This window comes from Halichoeres trimaculatus, unplaced genomic scaffold (assembly GCF_033239565.1).
Source record: "Halichoeres trimaculatus isolate MK-OKI-2021-1 unplaced genomic scaffold, fHalTri1.1 fHalTri1_scaffold_13, whole genome shotgun sequence".
NCBI lineage: Eukaryota > Metazoa > Chordata > Actinopteri > Labriformes > Labridae > Halichoeres > Halichoeres trimaculatus.
The window spans coordinates 17,966,262-17,980,622 of NW_027437191.1; the positions used below are offsets into that span (position 1 = coordinate 17,966,262).

The window sequence follows — 14,361 nt, forward strand, 5'->3', positions numbered from 1 at the left end:
AGAAGGTTTTTAATGTTATAAAAAATGCTTAACAGTTTGTCACTTAACAGAATGGATGTGAAACATTGCTTTATATCATTATGGAGAACATAACACATCTCAGAGGCATGTGTAGTTAAAATGACTGGAGAGAGGTATTACATGAGAAGAATGTAAAGTAAAGTGTGTTTGTAAAAGGGTTTGATTGAGGGAAAATTAATGAATAATCCAGTTTGTTATTTGTAGTGGCAGTAATGGTTTTTATTTAGCACCAAGATGAATGGGTTTGCCTTTTTTTAACAAGAAGTACAAAAACCTCAGTCTGTCTGCAGCTCGTATCCTTCCTGTCATTGCATGTGACTATATGCACGATATGTTATAAGCACCATAATGTCTCAGTATATTGTTGTGGCTTGTGGTAAATTTGCTTATGTGAGCAGGTATCTTTGTTTCACTCCTTGACTGTGTGGGAAACATTTCTTGTTTTCTGAACACTGAAAACAATACAACAATTTTTTTTTTTTATCAGAGTGAAAAGATTTTGTTTCTGACTGCAGAGCTTGTGTCTTAAAGTAATTCCAGGGTCAGTATTATCATGAGTTTATAAGTAAAACTTATTTACAAAGCATTTTCTTAGAGCTGCAGCAGTATTGTACCTTCTTTAAGAGTAAATGTGATATTGAGGAAAAGCACCATGTACCAGTAAGTCACCTACCTCTGTAGGTCTTGAGAGGTGTGTATTGTGCATGATTCAGATCTGCACAAATTCATACTGTTGGAAGATGCATTGAGCAGTTTAATGTAGACAAAACTTAAACAGACGGCAGGTTTAAACATACAGTTGCTGCCATCTTGGTGGAGCCAAACTATTTACAACTAAAGCCATCCAGTGAGAATACGCAGTCAACGTGTCCAGTCTGTCTACAAATTATGTTGTAGATGCAGTCAAAGCTGGAAAGTTGGTTTTCAGGATCCAGTGGCGTTCTTGATGTATTGCTGATGAGTTTTTGGAGACTCTGCAATGGTGCAGTTTTTTAAAATTAATTATTTTTACGCAAAGCTGATCAGGGAATCACAACCGATTCTGTTTGAGCCTGTCAATGTGGTAGCAAAGTTTGAGGGCAGGTCCAAGCTTCAGTCCCAGGTACTTCATCATCATCTCACTTTTTAGCAAAAGCAGAGCATCTCCGTCAATTTCCTGTAGCACAAGACAGAAAAATGAGGGTATGATACACAAAGTTACAACTCTTGCTTTTGTATAGAAAGACTTATGGATCAACTAACTTCTTATAACAATGCTTTAATCTCTGCCCCTACAACACAACGATAAATGTTGGATATTTAAGTTAAAACATCAGAGAACACTACCTAAAGCCTTATAGCTAGGGCAGCGTAAACTTTATCGTTTGAATTATAAACTTCTGATGGAGTATAGAGTCACCACATGTATGTCAGGACTCACATGCTTCCTGAATGTGTCAGCGTGGGGTCCAAGGGCTTGGGGGTCAGCATCTTTGATGAACCGAACCACCTCCTCAACACTCCAGCTGGATGGGCCTTTACCGGCAGGGCGCTTACACTCTCCACTGTCAGGCATCAGACTGTAAGCTAGGGAACACAGGGGATGGGTTGAGAAAAATGGTGAAGAGCTACACTTAGTGGAGATTCAAACAAGTAAAAGCATCAAGCAAAACACTGACAGCCTCATCGCAATTACTGAAACAACTCGGGCCTATATACACGTCCAGACACACTGCACGCCATATGCACGCCATCACTGTGGCCTATTTGGCCATAGTGATGGCTGCAACTGCAAAAAATTGTTTGAAGAAATTGCAGAAGTCACATGTCTGGGGAACTTCCTGGAAAACCGCTATCCATCAAGTCTGAATTTCATATGCATACTGTGCATAAATAGCAGTAACAATGAAAAATGTTGACTCTACTAAATATCTCAACATCATAAATATCCGTCGATATTAGTTGTCAGACATTTTGTCCTAAATAACCCATGAGCATAACATCTGCCCTTTTTAAAACAGCCTAACAGGTGTGGTAAATCTGCCTGTACCTGTAGTGGTGGCTCTGTCAGGGTGTTAACCTGGCTCATGCATATCGCTTTATTTCTCCCCTCACCATTATTCAAATTGAAATTTTCATTGCAAATGGGAAACGTGCATACAGGCCCTGGTCTTGCAGCAGATATTAAAACTTCAAGAAAAGTTGCAACATTTTGTCAAATCCTGGCTAATTTTGTTTTAGAAATGCTGCTCAAAAGTCCATGCAGCATCCATGCTATGAGTTAGATAATAGGATTAATATTCTCTTATCCATCATAATATATAAATCTACATGTATCACTACCATTTGTGGTCTATTAAACAGCACTTATGCAGAATTTCTATGACAGTATGAATCAGACTTTTATAACAAAGCCTCACTATTTCTGTTTCCATCCTGGAAGCTCCCAGGGCATGATGCTTGTCGGAACACGCCCACTGGAGCAGAGCAACTGCTGCCACGGTAACCATAGGAGGGTTTTTGTGGGTACTGTGATGCCATGAGGTTGAAGGCTGAGTCACTGGGATCCACAGCATAGCGCTTTGAGTCCACTGGTGGGTCACACAAGTAGTCATCAGGGACTGGTGTCTCTGCTGAAGGAAGATGGACAGGAAGTCACATTATAGAGGCCTTGCTGTACTTCTCCTGGGTATACAAAATCCAGACTGGCTGGAGGTTTATGACCCTTATATTCCTCACAGTTTCATCACATAACTCAGTTTGTGACACCCCCCCCACACACACACAGTGTGTGTGTGCTGACAGTAAAATTAGCATTTTAGACCCTAAAAGTCTGTTTCTTTTGTTTGTTTTTTGTTTTGGCTTGGTGTGTTTGTGGTTTCCAGTCTTTTTGCAGCCAGCCTCAAACAGATAATCGATTATTAGCGACTTTTAGCACTTTCATTTTTCTCAACTGGATGTTGCCTCTTGCTAAATACATGTTGGCAATGACTCTCCCATCAGCCTTAGCTGTACTTTGTGTCCAGCCCTAATGAGCAGACATACTGGCACACTAAAACAGATGCAAACAATGTAAACATTAGGCTACATATGCTAATGTTACAATATTAGCATTCGCTTAACAAACTTTAGGTGTTGATGCTAGCATTTTAGCTTGAATACTGTGCCTTAGTATGGCCAAAAAGAGCTGCTGGCTAAGTATCTTGACTAACTAAGCATAATTCTCAATTATACTAACAGCTTTGTAAAACTAGAGTTCATCCATCCATTACTAATTTAATTTTACACTGCTCTGGACCAGAAACAGTGTCAACAGACTGGAGTACAGCACTGAAACAAACATCACTTTCTTGCTTATAATTTTCATTCACTTTAGTACTGTTTTTTTCTTTTCTTTTTATTTCTTCTATTTTTTAATGCATTTAATCTATTGTAGTGCTCATGTCACCTGCCCCAGGGACTACAGTTGAAAATTGAGCAACTTGGCTAAACTGGCATATTTACAGAAATGTTTATTCAAGTGCATTGTCTCTGTATATTAAACCAATAAACTAAATCAGAACACTGGTACCAAATATTGATTTGAACTATATGTCAAAGAATTTTTAGATAGGAGGCTAAATACTTCCCCTCCCTCACCACAATCCTCTCTATGGATGTGCAATGGCAGAAAGATAGGCAATCTGCTCTCTTTGTGTACAGCATTTCACCACTTCTCAGTAATGCAGGTGCTTGATGGTTTCACATCTGAGCTAGATGGTTATGGATTTACCTGATGACAGATTTATAAGATGTAAATAGTCCACTGAGGAGATTCTGAATAACCTCTTCTTTGTGCTCATACAAAGGTCAAATGTTTTATATATGTATGTATTCTAGAAAATCAATGGGGTGATCTGATCTGTGCATTTGAGCTCTGAGGCTTTCGGGAATTATTTGGTCAATATTTTACGCTTCTCATATTTACATAAAGTGTTACAATGTAATGATTTAAAAAAAAGAAAATAAATAATACAAGAAATATGTATGTACTTTATTTTAGAAAAAAATATTTGTACTTACAGCAGCTCAAAACAAACAACACTGTATGACCCAGACTATTTTTGAAATGCTTTCCCTGTTCCTCATAAAAAATGATTAAAACACGTGTTTGGATGGCACCACTGGGAGCAAAGCGCTACTACTCATAAATGTGTGTAGTAGCGCTTTGCTTCCATAAGTCTACAGTCTGACATCAAACACTAGTCCTGATGTGCATGAACAAAGAGCAAAGGCTGGTCCTTGATAAATGAATTCCCTTTTCCTCTTCAAATACACTTTAAACAGTCTTCAAATATTTGTTCATTCAGAGCAAATGGATCAAGAGGGCATAAAAAATACACAGAGAAAAAAAAGAAGCGAGACAAAGAGGACGGCTGTATGAAATGTGTTTTCCTGTTGTTGAAGAATTTTAAAAATGTCTGGTTTTCTCTGGAGGCAAGACGTGAAAGCAAAGCCGAGGAGAGGACTGAAATAGAATACATAATGAGATGTGTTTGGGTTATATTTGAAGGCTTGTATTTGTCAATGTAAAGTATGTAAACATTGACAGAGTACCAAGAGATGTAAGCTCTGTTTTTGGTTCTATGTGCAGAAATACACGAGTGTAATGGTTTAAATCCTCCATTGCATATTATCACAGAGAATAAGTCCTCTATTTATTTAGAGAACAAAGACTCGACACTGACACAAAAGAATGCAAGGCTCAGTCAGAGCTGGGCAGCCCAGGGATGAAAAGATACAACACAAAAAGGAAAGAAAGGAAGGGAGGGCAAATTTTACAACCCTTAAGGGTATGAAATAGGGTATAATACGTGTAAAAATATTAGGATCACCTTCATTGTGTCAAATGGCTCAAGCTTTAAAAATAGTAAGGCACTGCAGCATGGTCACCTGCCTCCATTATTATTAATTATTGAACATATAAAATCACAGTGTGTCTGTGTATAATCACCTGTTAGGACTTGTAGTGTGGCAGAATGGGGGACTATAGCAGCATCCTGTGGGAGGGAGCCCATCTCAGGCTCTGGTGTGCTGTTGGGAGGAGAGTTTGCAAGAGGGGGCATCACCTCCCTGGGCTTTAGCTACACAAACACACAGGAAAGAGAGATCAATCAATGAAGTTTCTGTCTGAAAAAAAAGAACCTTACAAAAAAAGAAGACTTACAAGTTATTTGTTTCTACTTAGAGGAAGAAACTGGAAAGATACATTGTTTTGCCAGCAGATTAAAGCAGTCTGTGATGAGGCAGAAAATACAGTTGAAGCAAACAGGAAATGGTCATCAGCATAGGAAGAGTCTCAACACTAGAATCCTGCTGGAAATGGCTTGCTAATATCATCAGTATTGACACATGGGCAACACTAGAACCAGTTTAAACTCTACTGAATAGCATATTTTTAAAATAATGTAAATAATATTAATGATGCCATAAACAGTTATTGATGCTAGTACCAGCTACGACTGAATTCAGTTGGTTGTGATAACATCAGTGTTGCTTAAGTTACATCAACCTTGTCTTTTAGAAGAATACTAATATCTCAATGTGGTTTGATCCTCGGTTAAAATGTTTAATGCTGTTGTGTATTAAAACTATGGACTACAGAAAGGAAAGCATACTTAAATCTTGTCCCATTGGAGATGTGATGCCAAAATTCTGCAATAATGGCTGCTGACATGTTGTGCTGTTGATATATTTTGAAGCAAAGATGTGCAGAGATAATCTTGCCTGTGAAGCCTATTTGCAAACCAAAATACACATTTAACATGAAACAAAAAATGTCAAAGTTCCCTTAGTTATGCACAGTTTACTGCACGACAGAGTTCAGTCCATTGGCTCTTGTGGTGGTATTTGTTATACTTTCTCTCATTGTACCTCCTCTGTTTTTTATTAATCTGATACAGAGCGCTGCAGGAGCCGTCCACAGTGCAATCAACCAACCAAACTCCTTTTTTTAATAGACCCCCAAAAACAGGAAGTGATTAATTCTCACACTGAAGCAAATAATTTTAGAACCAACTGACCTTAAAACCAGGTTTTCTTCCTCTCTTCTTAGGGATCTTCAGGGGAGACACAGGCTCGACATAGTGACTTTGGAAGTCCAGCTTTCGGATGGGTGGTCGCCCTCTTTTCCTGCCAGGTACCTTACCCTGTGGCCCAGCTATGAACTGTGGGCCAAGAGCCGGAGTCTGCATCTCTGAGCCCGCAGACAAGGTGCTCATCAGACCTGAGAGAGGCAGACAGTCTCAATAACTTCAAGAAACAGGAAATGGCAGCTTTAGACTGAACGCTACACTGCCTCTGTCTATAACTGAAGCGGAAACTTGGATGTACATGTGAGACTTCCCCCTTTCTTACTTACACACACACACACACACACACACACACACACACACACACACACACACACACACACACACACACACACACACACACACACACACACACACACACACACAAGAAAATAACTATAGAAAATGGTACAAAGCCACATTGAGCCTTGCACTCTCCACCCCTCCCCCTCTTCAACTGCAAAGATTGCAATAAATATCATTACTGCACAGAGAGAAGGAGGAGACAAAGACACAGACAGAAAGTGAAAGCACAGCACACAAACCCACAGCACTCATAACATCAAACAATTTGTGCTCCACGCACACACACACACGCAACATGCAAACACACTCACATAATTGATTTTATTTGCTTGTATAACTGATTTATACTACAAGACCTTAACACTACACTCTTTTTTCACTGATTCCTCATTTTTTAATCCATGCAGCACCACCCCTTACCTGACATTGCCCTATAAATGTAAGGCTAATTAGCTCTGAGCTTCTACACAGGCAGATGTTCCTTTTATTAACTGTCATATGCATGTTATACAGTGTAAATGTCAACCTCTTTATATACTATTTTTGTTGACCTAACATCAGACTGAAGTTGCCTGAGACCCTCCTCCTTCTATGATGACAAAGTGGCACAGACAGGGCACCGAGAATATGCATCATCCCATCGATCCTCTCCCTTTCAGAGAAAATCATGCTTAAAAAACTTCAAAATGTAGAAAAAAAGGAATATTCTAAGTGTTGCCTACCATGCACAGCCGTGTGTTGTTATCTGCCTCTGTGATGCTCCAGCTCCAGCAGCAGGTTTCTGAATATTCCCCTCACTGGATCCCCAGCAGTCTGCCTTCACTCTTTCTGCCGCGACACACTGTCAAGACACCGGCAACTCTGCGCGCATGTGTGTGTGTGAGTGTGTGTCTGTGTCACCCTCTCTTTCTCTCTCTCTATCTCTCTTCCCCAATCGCCATCCCCCCAAAACAACCCCCTCCCCCTTTTACCCTCACCCCCTTCCTCTGTGTCCCCTTTCAGTCGTCATGGCAACACGCCTCTAACATCCCGTGGCAGCCGGCAGACGTGCTGAGCTCAAAACGATGTCTGCGTGTGTGTGTGTGTGTGTGTGTGTGTGTGTGTGACTGTAATGTAATTACAGTTGCTGAAGCTAAGGGTTTCTCTTTTCCGTCTTCGAAAAAAAAAAAAGAAGAAGCATAAATCAGGTAACAAGGGATTCAGGGTGTTACAAGTTATAATCTGTACAATGGATTCTCCTGAAGAATTCCTGAAAAGGTTGTGTGTTCTTTCAAAAAGTCCACTTCCCCCAAAATAAGGCATCAAAATTCCAGGTTCATTTAATCACTTTTCTTTGTTTTCTGATGCAGGCTGGTTTCAGGTGGAGGGCATGAGGTTTCTGTGAAAATTAAAATTGTCAGGAGGAATCCCATCAGGATTACACTTCTGCTTTTGTGAAGAAAGATTGTATTCCTTTATTTAAAACCTCCCCCTGCCTCCATGTCAGCTAGTGCATGTTGTTTTCATCCCTGTATTTGATAAAATATCTACATAAGATAAAAGGCACACCCAATGCAAGGGAGGCACATCATACCTGCTGTGGCACAGGTATTCAAAGGGAAAAGACTGCTCCAGAGTACTCATATTGGCTACAGGTACAGCTCAGGTCTTGCCCCTTCCCCACTTCATATTGATTAGTTGTGCTTAAGTTGTGATCACTCTAAGCAGCCACATCCGTGGGTTTTAACACTCAATCAAAATCAGGTTAACCTCTCATAGGGAGGATCAAACACTGGCATGGCCTTACTCACAGGGACAACAGCTCCCAGCGTGTGGGAGGATTTATAAGGATCCGGCTGTAAAGCAGTCACTCACGAGATGTTTTAACACTGGATGTGACAGGCTGGACAAATTGCAGTGTTTCATTACCTGAAGTCCGTACACGGTGATAAAACAAAGACAATAAACAGCAAGGTCAGGACAATGACGCAGTGAGGCTGGATGCTGGCACATGTTCAAACACTTCATCTGCAGTGGCTGTGGTGGCAGGAGACGTGTGTGTATGTGTGTGTGGGGGGGGATCCATAAATCATAAAAGTAATTACACAGAAAGATTAATCCTGATGCCCCTCCTCAATCAGGCCCGTCCTATTACTCTGCATCACATTACATACACATACAGACTGAAAGGGAATAGATAATCATCTTTTCCTTAAAAGAAAAATACTAAAGGGTGGGGGAGCCTATTAACACCCACTGTTGCTCCTAGACAACACCATTTTTTGGATATGGGGCAAAAGATGTGCACCACTGCTCTGCTCCCTATCATGATACATTTGGGACTGAAGCCTAATTTGTTTATGGCTAATTAAGCAATTACGCGATCAGTGGACCCCTGCGCCCATTTTTGTCTTCTGACTAAGGGGTAATGTCCCTTTTTCTGAAGCTAAATGTTAGAAGAGGGCATTAGAAAGCTGCTGGAGCTCCATGCTATGGCTATGGTAATGCTGCAATGATCAGCAAGGATTAGCATAACTTAATCACCAGCTCCAGGGGTTGAAGATTTGTATCTGTTTTCACTTGTGCGGATGGGAAACTGCGTTAAAGTGAGATATGGTAATTCCTTACTAAAATATACACACACACACACACACACACACACACACACACACACACACACACACACACACACACATACACACACACACACACACACACACACACACACACACCAAAATGCATGCCTAAATGAGTCATTCAAACAAGAAACTTATATGAACTAGCTTGGTGAAAGAGCAGCAAATGTGTAAATTTGTGTGTGTATGTGTGTGTTTTTTTAATCAGTGCAACAGTGTTACAAACCCCCTGAATTTATTTACAGCTCAGGCAGGGCGTCACCATGGTAACAGACGATGAAATCAGATCCTGCGCCAGAGTCACGTGATAAGGTGTGAATAAATAAACGCATAAATAACAATAAGTGCATTATATACACATGCTGACACACACACACACACACACACACACACACACACACACACACACACTACCTCTTTGGATCCCTGCAATAACAAATCACACTCCACAAGAGGGAGTGAATAGGATGATTCTTATTGTGCAATTTTCAGGTCAGGGTAAAAGAAAATATTTGAAAAAAGAAAAATTTGAGAAATACCTTATTGAGTGAACAATTTAACAAAATGCGGTACCTTCCCAAAAGTCATGTGCTGCCTTGCCTGACAGACCTGACTAAGCCACCTTATCTGAAAGAACAGGCAACCTCATAGAATGACTCATGTTACCTGACAGAATAAACCATTGTTGCTGAAATCTTAAGCTCCCTAACCCAAATGAACAAACTGCCTTACCTGACAAAATGAGCTACCTTAACTGTCAGAATGAGGTCCCTGATGGGATAGTTACCTGTCTATGTAACAAAATCATTTAAATGACAAAAGCATAATTCAAATAAATTTTGCTTTGAGAGCATGAGCTCCCTGAAAAAACAGGTTACCTCAAGTGGTAGATTGAACTACCCAAATGAAATAACTTGCAACTTGGGCTAGTCAACATGACAGAATGTAATACTTAAAGACTGATCTACCCTCAGGAATTAGTTCTAAACAGACTAGACTAGAAGTTACTTTGTACAGCATAAGCTACCTCACCTGAGGTTATAAAGTGTGAAAGAAGACCCTAGGATAACTTTCCCAAGGCCTTTGAATGGGGGGCCAAAAAATAACAATATAATTCACAAAAACAATAACTTAACCTGCAAACAAAACAATAGTCTCCAAGTCTTGTAGTTTTAACAGTCTACTGAATGAGAAGTATTCACAGTAGTGGTGGGACTTGATTAAAAAAATTAATCGAATTAATTATGCTATTTGTAATTAATTAATCGCAATTAATCGCATTTTAATCACATCAATATTCAACATCAGAAGCAACACTTTTCAAGCTAAACAGATTTGGTAGAAGACTAAATCATTCTCATACACAAGTTTACACCACAAAATCCTGTTTATTTTGGTTAGAAGATGTTTTTTTTGTTTTTTTTTGTGGACACTACTTTCAAGTACATTCATCAGCCATAATGTGGTAAATAGTGCTGTCAGGAGATTAAAAAATAATCAAATTATTTACAGGATTTGTTATTAAGTGATCTAATTAATCACATTTTAATCTTATATCTGCTTAAGGTCCCCACATAAAGAATTTGAACTGTGGGGCATTACAAAATTATAGTGCATGACTAATCAAATGAATTCACAAAAAAGAGAAGATTTGTTAATCCTTTTTTTTTTTTTTTTTTTAGCTGGACAATATTAATTAAAATGTCTGTGTTCCCTGCCATTGACATTGGATTACTGTTTACTGCGTCTATAGAAGTAACTTATATTTTTCAGCGGAGGGAGGCGGGGTCTGGTGGAGCTTGTCAATCAAAATCCTGCTCGTAAACTACTGTGGGTGGTGCGCTGTTTGGATGAGAGCTCAGCATGGATATGAGGAGAAATGTGAGATGACAGAGACACAGAGAGACGCTGCAGGTCAGGAAAGTTCAGGCAGCTCACGCTGACACGAGGATATGTCACGATAGCTCAGAGAGAAAGAGCGGCGCCATCGTGAGAAAAGACGATGGAGATCATGGAGAGGATCAAAGGATGGAGCGCTCGAGATGAACACGATCAAAAAAGTTTGATATTTCTATTTTTTGGACCAAAAACAGGAAGAGAGACATAAAAGAAGAGAGTCCACTCTTCTTAAGTAACTTTGGTGTTTACATGGTCAGAGAAAACAAGATTATTTGGGTCTTAAAGGATCATTCAAGATGCTCTGAAAATGTCTGGCAGCCAATGAGTTAATCTTGCGTTGATTTTTAAAATTAGTTAATATGCAGTGTAATTAATTAATCTAATTAACGCGTTAAAGTCCCAGCCCTAATTCACAGATATACCACAAAAAAGATTGCCTGCTGTGAAAAGGGCTCTGAGTTTGTCAGAGGTAATAAATATCAGCAAATAGGCAGAGATGCTGGCACCCCCCTGTGGCTTCAAAATTAACGACAGGCACAATTGCCAGGCAAAGACTAAATATAAGATACAGTTTTGAGTCCTTGATAGGGTAAATAAAAAATTTGGTGTGGAGCTGCTGAGCCAATATTAATAAACACAGCATCAGTGGGATCATGGTGTGAAGAAATTCTTTTATCTTTTAGACCACATGCTTCTCCCAGTGGGAGAACAGGTCACTGCTGGACTCAGATTACTTTGTAGCATCTCTCAAACACAATGAACAGGAGGCAGTGAGAAAAGGCCCCAACTCACTTGATGTTTTTTCTGAGTCAGCTTTTTTTTCCACCAACTAATTTATGGTTTTAAAGCCTTTTCAGATGTTAGTCTTGTAAGTTAACATTTTGTTTACAGTAAGATAAACCATGATGGATGAAGTCTAGTCTACCTGAAGATGACCAAATTAATGATGCTGCAATCTAGTTCTAGTACAAACAAGCCTTGGGAATTGGCTGTCCACTTTTTCCTTGTGTGCGTTTTAGGAAAATTATGTAAGAATATGTGTATTAAAGTTACAATAAACTACAGGTGCAACTTATTATGATCATTTCTCATCCCTCGCCATTTTGACCTGTGTTTTCCAGATATGATCATTTCTTACTCATACACTGAAAGAAAATCATAAATAAGACAGTGATTTTATTACTCTGAAGAATTTCTTTGTATAAAAAATTTTGCACTTTCCTCCCTTTTAAAATAACCCTGCTAATTTTCCTTCTAAAAAAAATCTATTTAAGTTTCAAACCTATGAAGCATTCAGTCTGATCCTATCCTACTTTAGTGACCTCACTGGTGTCCTTGTGACTAATTGAAAGCAAATCCCTGCTGCCTAGTTGTAAATCTCATTAAAGCATTCTCAGAAGACAGGAGGCTGTAATAGCTACATGTCAACACAAGTTGAAATCAGATGAGATATTAAACAAACAGAGGTGGGTGAGATGTTCTGGTGCTCTCATTTAAATACATGTTTCTGAGTTTTGAGATAGGGTCAACATATATGATCACATGACTAAGACGACATTAGCTAGTTGTAGATTAACTTTAGTATTGTTGCATTTCCTTTATTTGATGTGAATATTCAGTCAGCAATCTTCTACAAGAACAATTTGCCTGAGTTAATACTGATGTATTGACGTATGTCTGCTTTATTAGTCTGCTTGCTGTATCCTGAGCTTGCCCACCATTGTAGTGATGTCTTATGATCCGAGGGAATGCTTAATATTTGATCATTATCAGCAACTAAAAAACAAAAACGGAAAAAAAGTATGGAAATAATTCAATTCAATGTGACCAAAGGTTTTCTTGTTAAATTATCTTAGATTGTAGCTTATGTAATAGACTGCACATCATATCTCTATAATTTCAGCCCCCATATAGGCTATTAGATGGTTTTTTTTGTGACTTATCACACTAATGTCATGATGACATGTTTTTCTTGTAAAATTTCTAATTTGATACGTTCAAATGTGTTTTATTTTTTCTGATTGTGGTTTTATTTTTATTCTGGGACAATTGAATTTCGTCCGGGCGAGGTGAGTCATACACAATAGTTTATCTCCTGTTCCTCTCATATCGTGAGAAACATTGAAACGTAAGTATTACCCTTGTAGGACAGTCGAAAATACACTGCACTCTCTCTTCCTCCCTTTCCTTCCCTCTCTTTCTCTCTTCACACACTCACACCTACACACACACACCGTCCACTAGCACATGAATGACCTCCCTCCTGCATCACTCCCCCCATAGTTGGTAGAGTCCGGGACGGAGCATCATGGCGATTGACGGTAAGTAGTCGCTCTCAGGTGTACTGCGGAACTCGTGAGAAACTTTGCTTGGGACAAACGGTGTACGCTCTTTAAAATCATATGTTAGACGCGCTGAGTGACCGTGTTGATGTTATTTTGAAAAACTGTCAATTTTTAAAAATAACACCGTGAGTACCGCAGTGCTCTGTAGCCGGGACAGCTAGCAGCTGATGCTGAAGTGCGGGCACCCGCACCGACGCAGGAATGTTGTGATCCCTTCATGGGATGCGCGCGAGCTCTCCTTTCCGCGTGAAGTGATTGTAGAGATGGACTGAGACGCTGTAGGTGCCGTTGTGTTGTTTGACAGTTGACTGCTATTTCTTGGTTTATTTGAAGATATAAGACAAGCATGTGACAATGACGCGAGCCAATTAATAAAATATTTTCTTGAACTGAAAATTACAGCAGCTGCGACTTGGCACCACGTGACTTTGTTTTGATACAGTTAAAGGACAATATTGCTTAACCGACGAAAACCAGCGTCATATAACGAGATGGAACTACACGGGGGATTTGTGAAATGACTCTGCTGCTGTTTTGTCGTTAATTTCCTGCATGCACATTTATGAATAGCGTATCGTCCCCATCATTCATGGGTAACGCGTTCAACCTGTTTACAAACCTGGATCACGTAGGGTTCGTGTCCTCTGAAGGTTTACATTGATGTGGCCGGAGGATATCACCAGCTCGAGACAGAGATGTGTGAATCAGACAGGAGAAGGCGCGTGCTTCTCGCCCCCCGTCCCGTAACACTTCTTATTGTGTCACGTGCAGCCATGCGTGCAGCAGTGTTTATATCATTGACTGTTCACAGAGGCAACGAGTGAGGTGCCATGGCATCATTACGACTCATCAGCTCTATCTCATTAAAGGAACCTGTGCTAGGGATATTGATATTATGTGGAATTAAAGTTTAATTTATTTTTTATGAAATAAAAAAAGGCATTCATATGAAGAACATATTCATTCTTTTATGATGAAAAACGTGTTTTAATTCAAAATTTAAAATCAAATTTTTGATTTAATTTGCTGTTTTGAAATTATTCTATATACAGTATGTACAGTATGTACAGTATATTTAGGTCTCCT

General features: G+C 39.5%; 2 protein-coding genes across 4 annotated transcripts in view; one reads left to right on the forward strand and one right to left on the reverse strand.

The window, feature by feature from the left end:
* scml4 (Scm polycomb group protein like 4) lies at nt 1–14,033 on the reverse strand. 3 transcript variants are annotated; one of them, XM_074685377.1, is made up of 6 exons: nt 7,139–7,342; nt 6,063–6,265; nt 4,994–5,123; nt 2,421–2,630; nt 1,442–1,587; nt 1–1,177 (listed from the first exon to the last, which is right to left on the reverse strand). In XM_074685377.1, the coding sequence occupies exons 2-6, from the start codon at nt 6,258–6,260 to the stop codon at nt 1,052–1,054; spliced, it is 810 nt and encodes a 269-aa protein (XP_074541478.1). In that variant the 5' UTR covers nt 6,261–6,265; nt 7,139–7,342; the 3' UTR covers nt 1–1,051. The 3 variants fall into 3 exon arrangements, with proteins under 3 accessions (XP_074541478.1, XP_074541477.1, XP_074541476.1); XM_074685376.1 differs by lacking the exon at nt 7,139–7,342 and adding an exon at nt 13,895–14,033 and having other exon boundaries at nt 3–1,177; nt 2,421–2,633; XM_074685375.1 differs by having other exon boundaries at nt 5–1,177; nt 2,421–2,633; nt 7,139–7,339.
* Nucleotides 13,034–14,361, forward strand: part of syt14b (synaptotagmin XIVb) — a 19,361-nt gene continuing 18,033 nt past the window's right edge. The window contains exon 1 of the mRNA XM_074685374.1: nt 13,034–13,251. Coding sequence (XP_074541475.1) covers nt 13,239–13,251 — 13 coding nt within the window. The 5' untranslated portion in view covers nt 13,034–13,238. The remainder of the gene's footprint in view (nt 13,252–14,361) is intronic.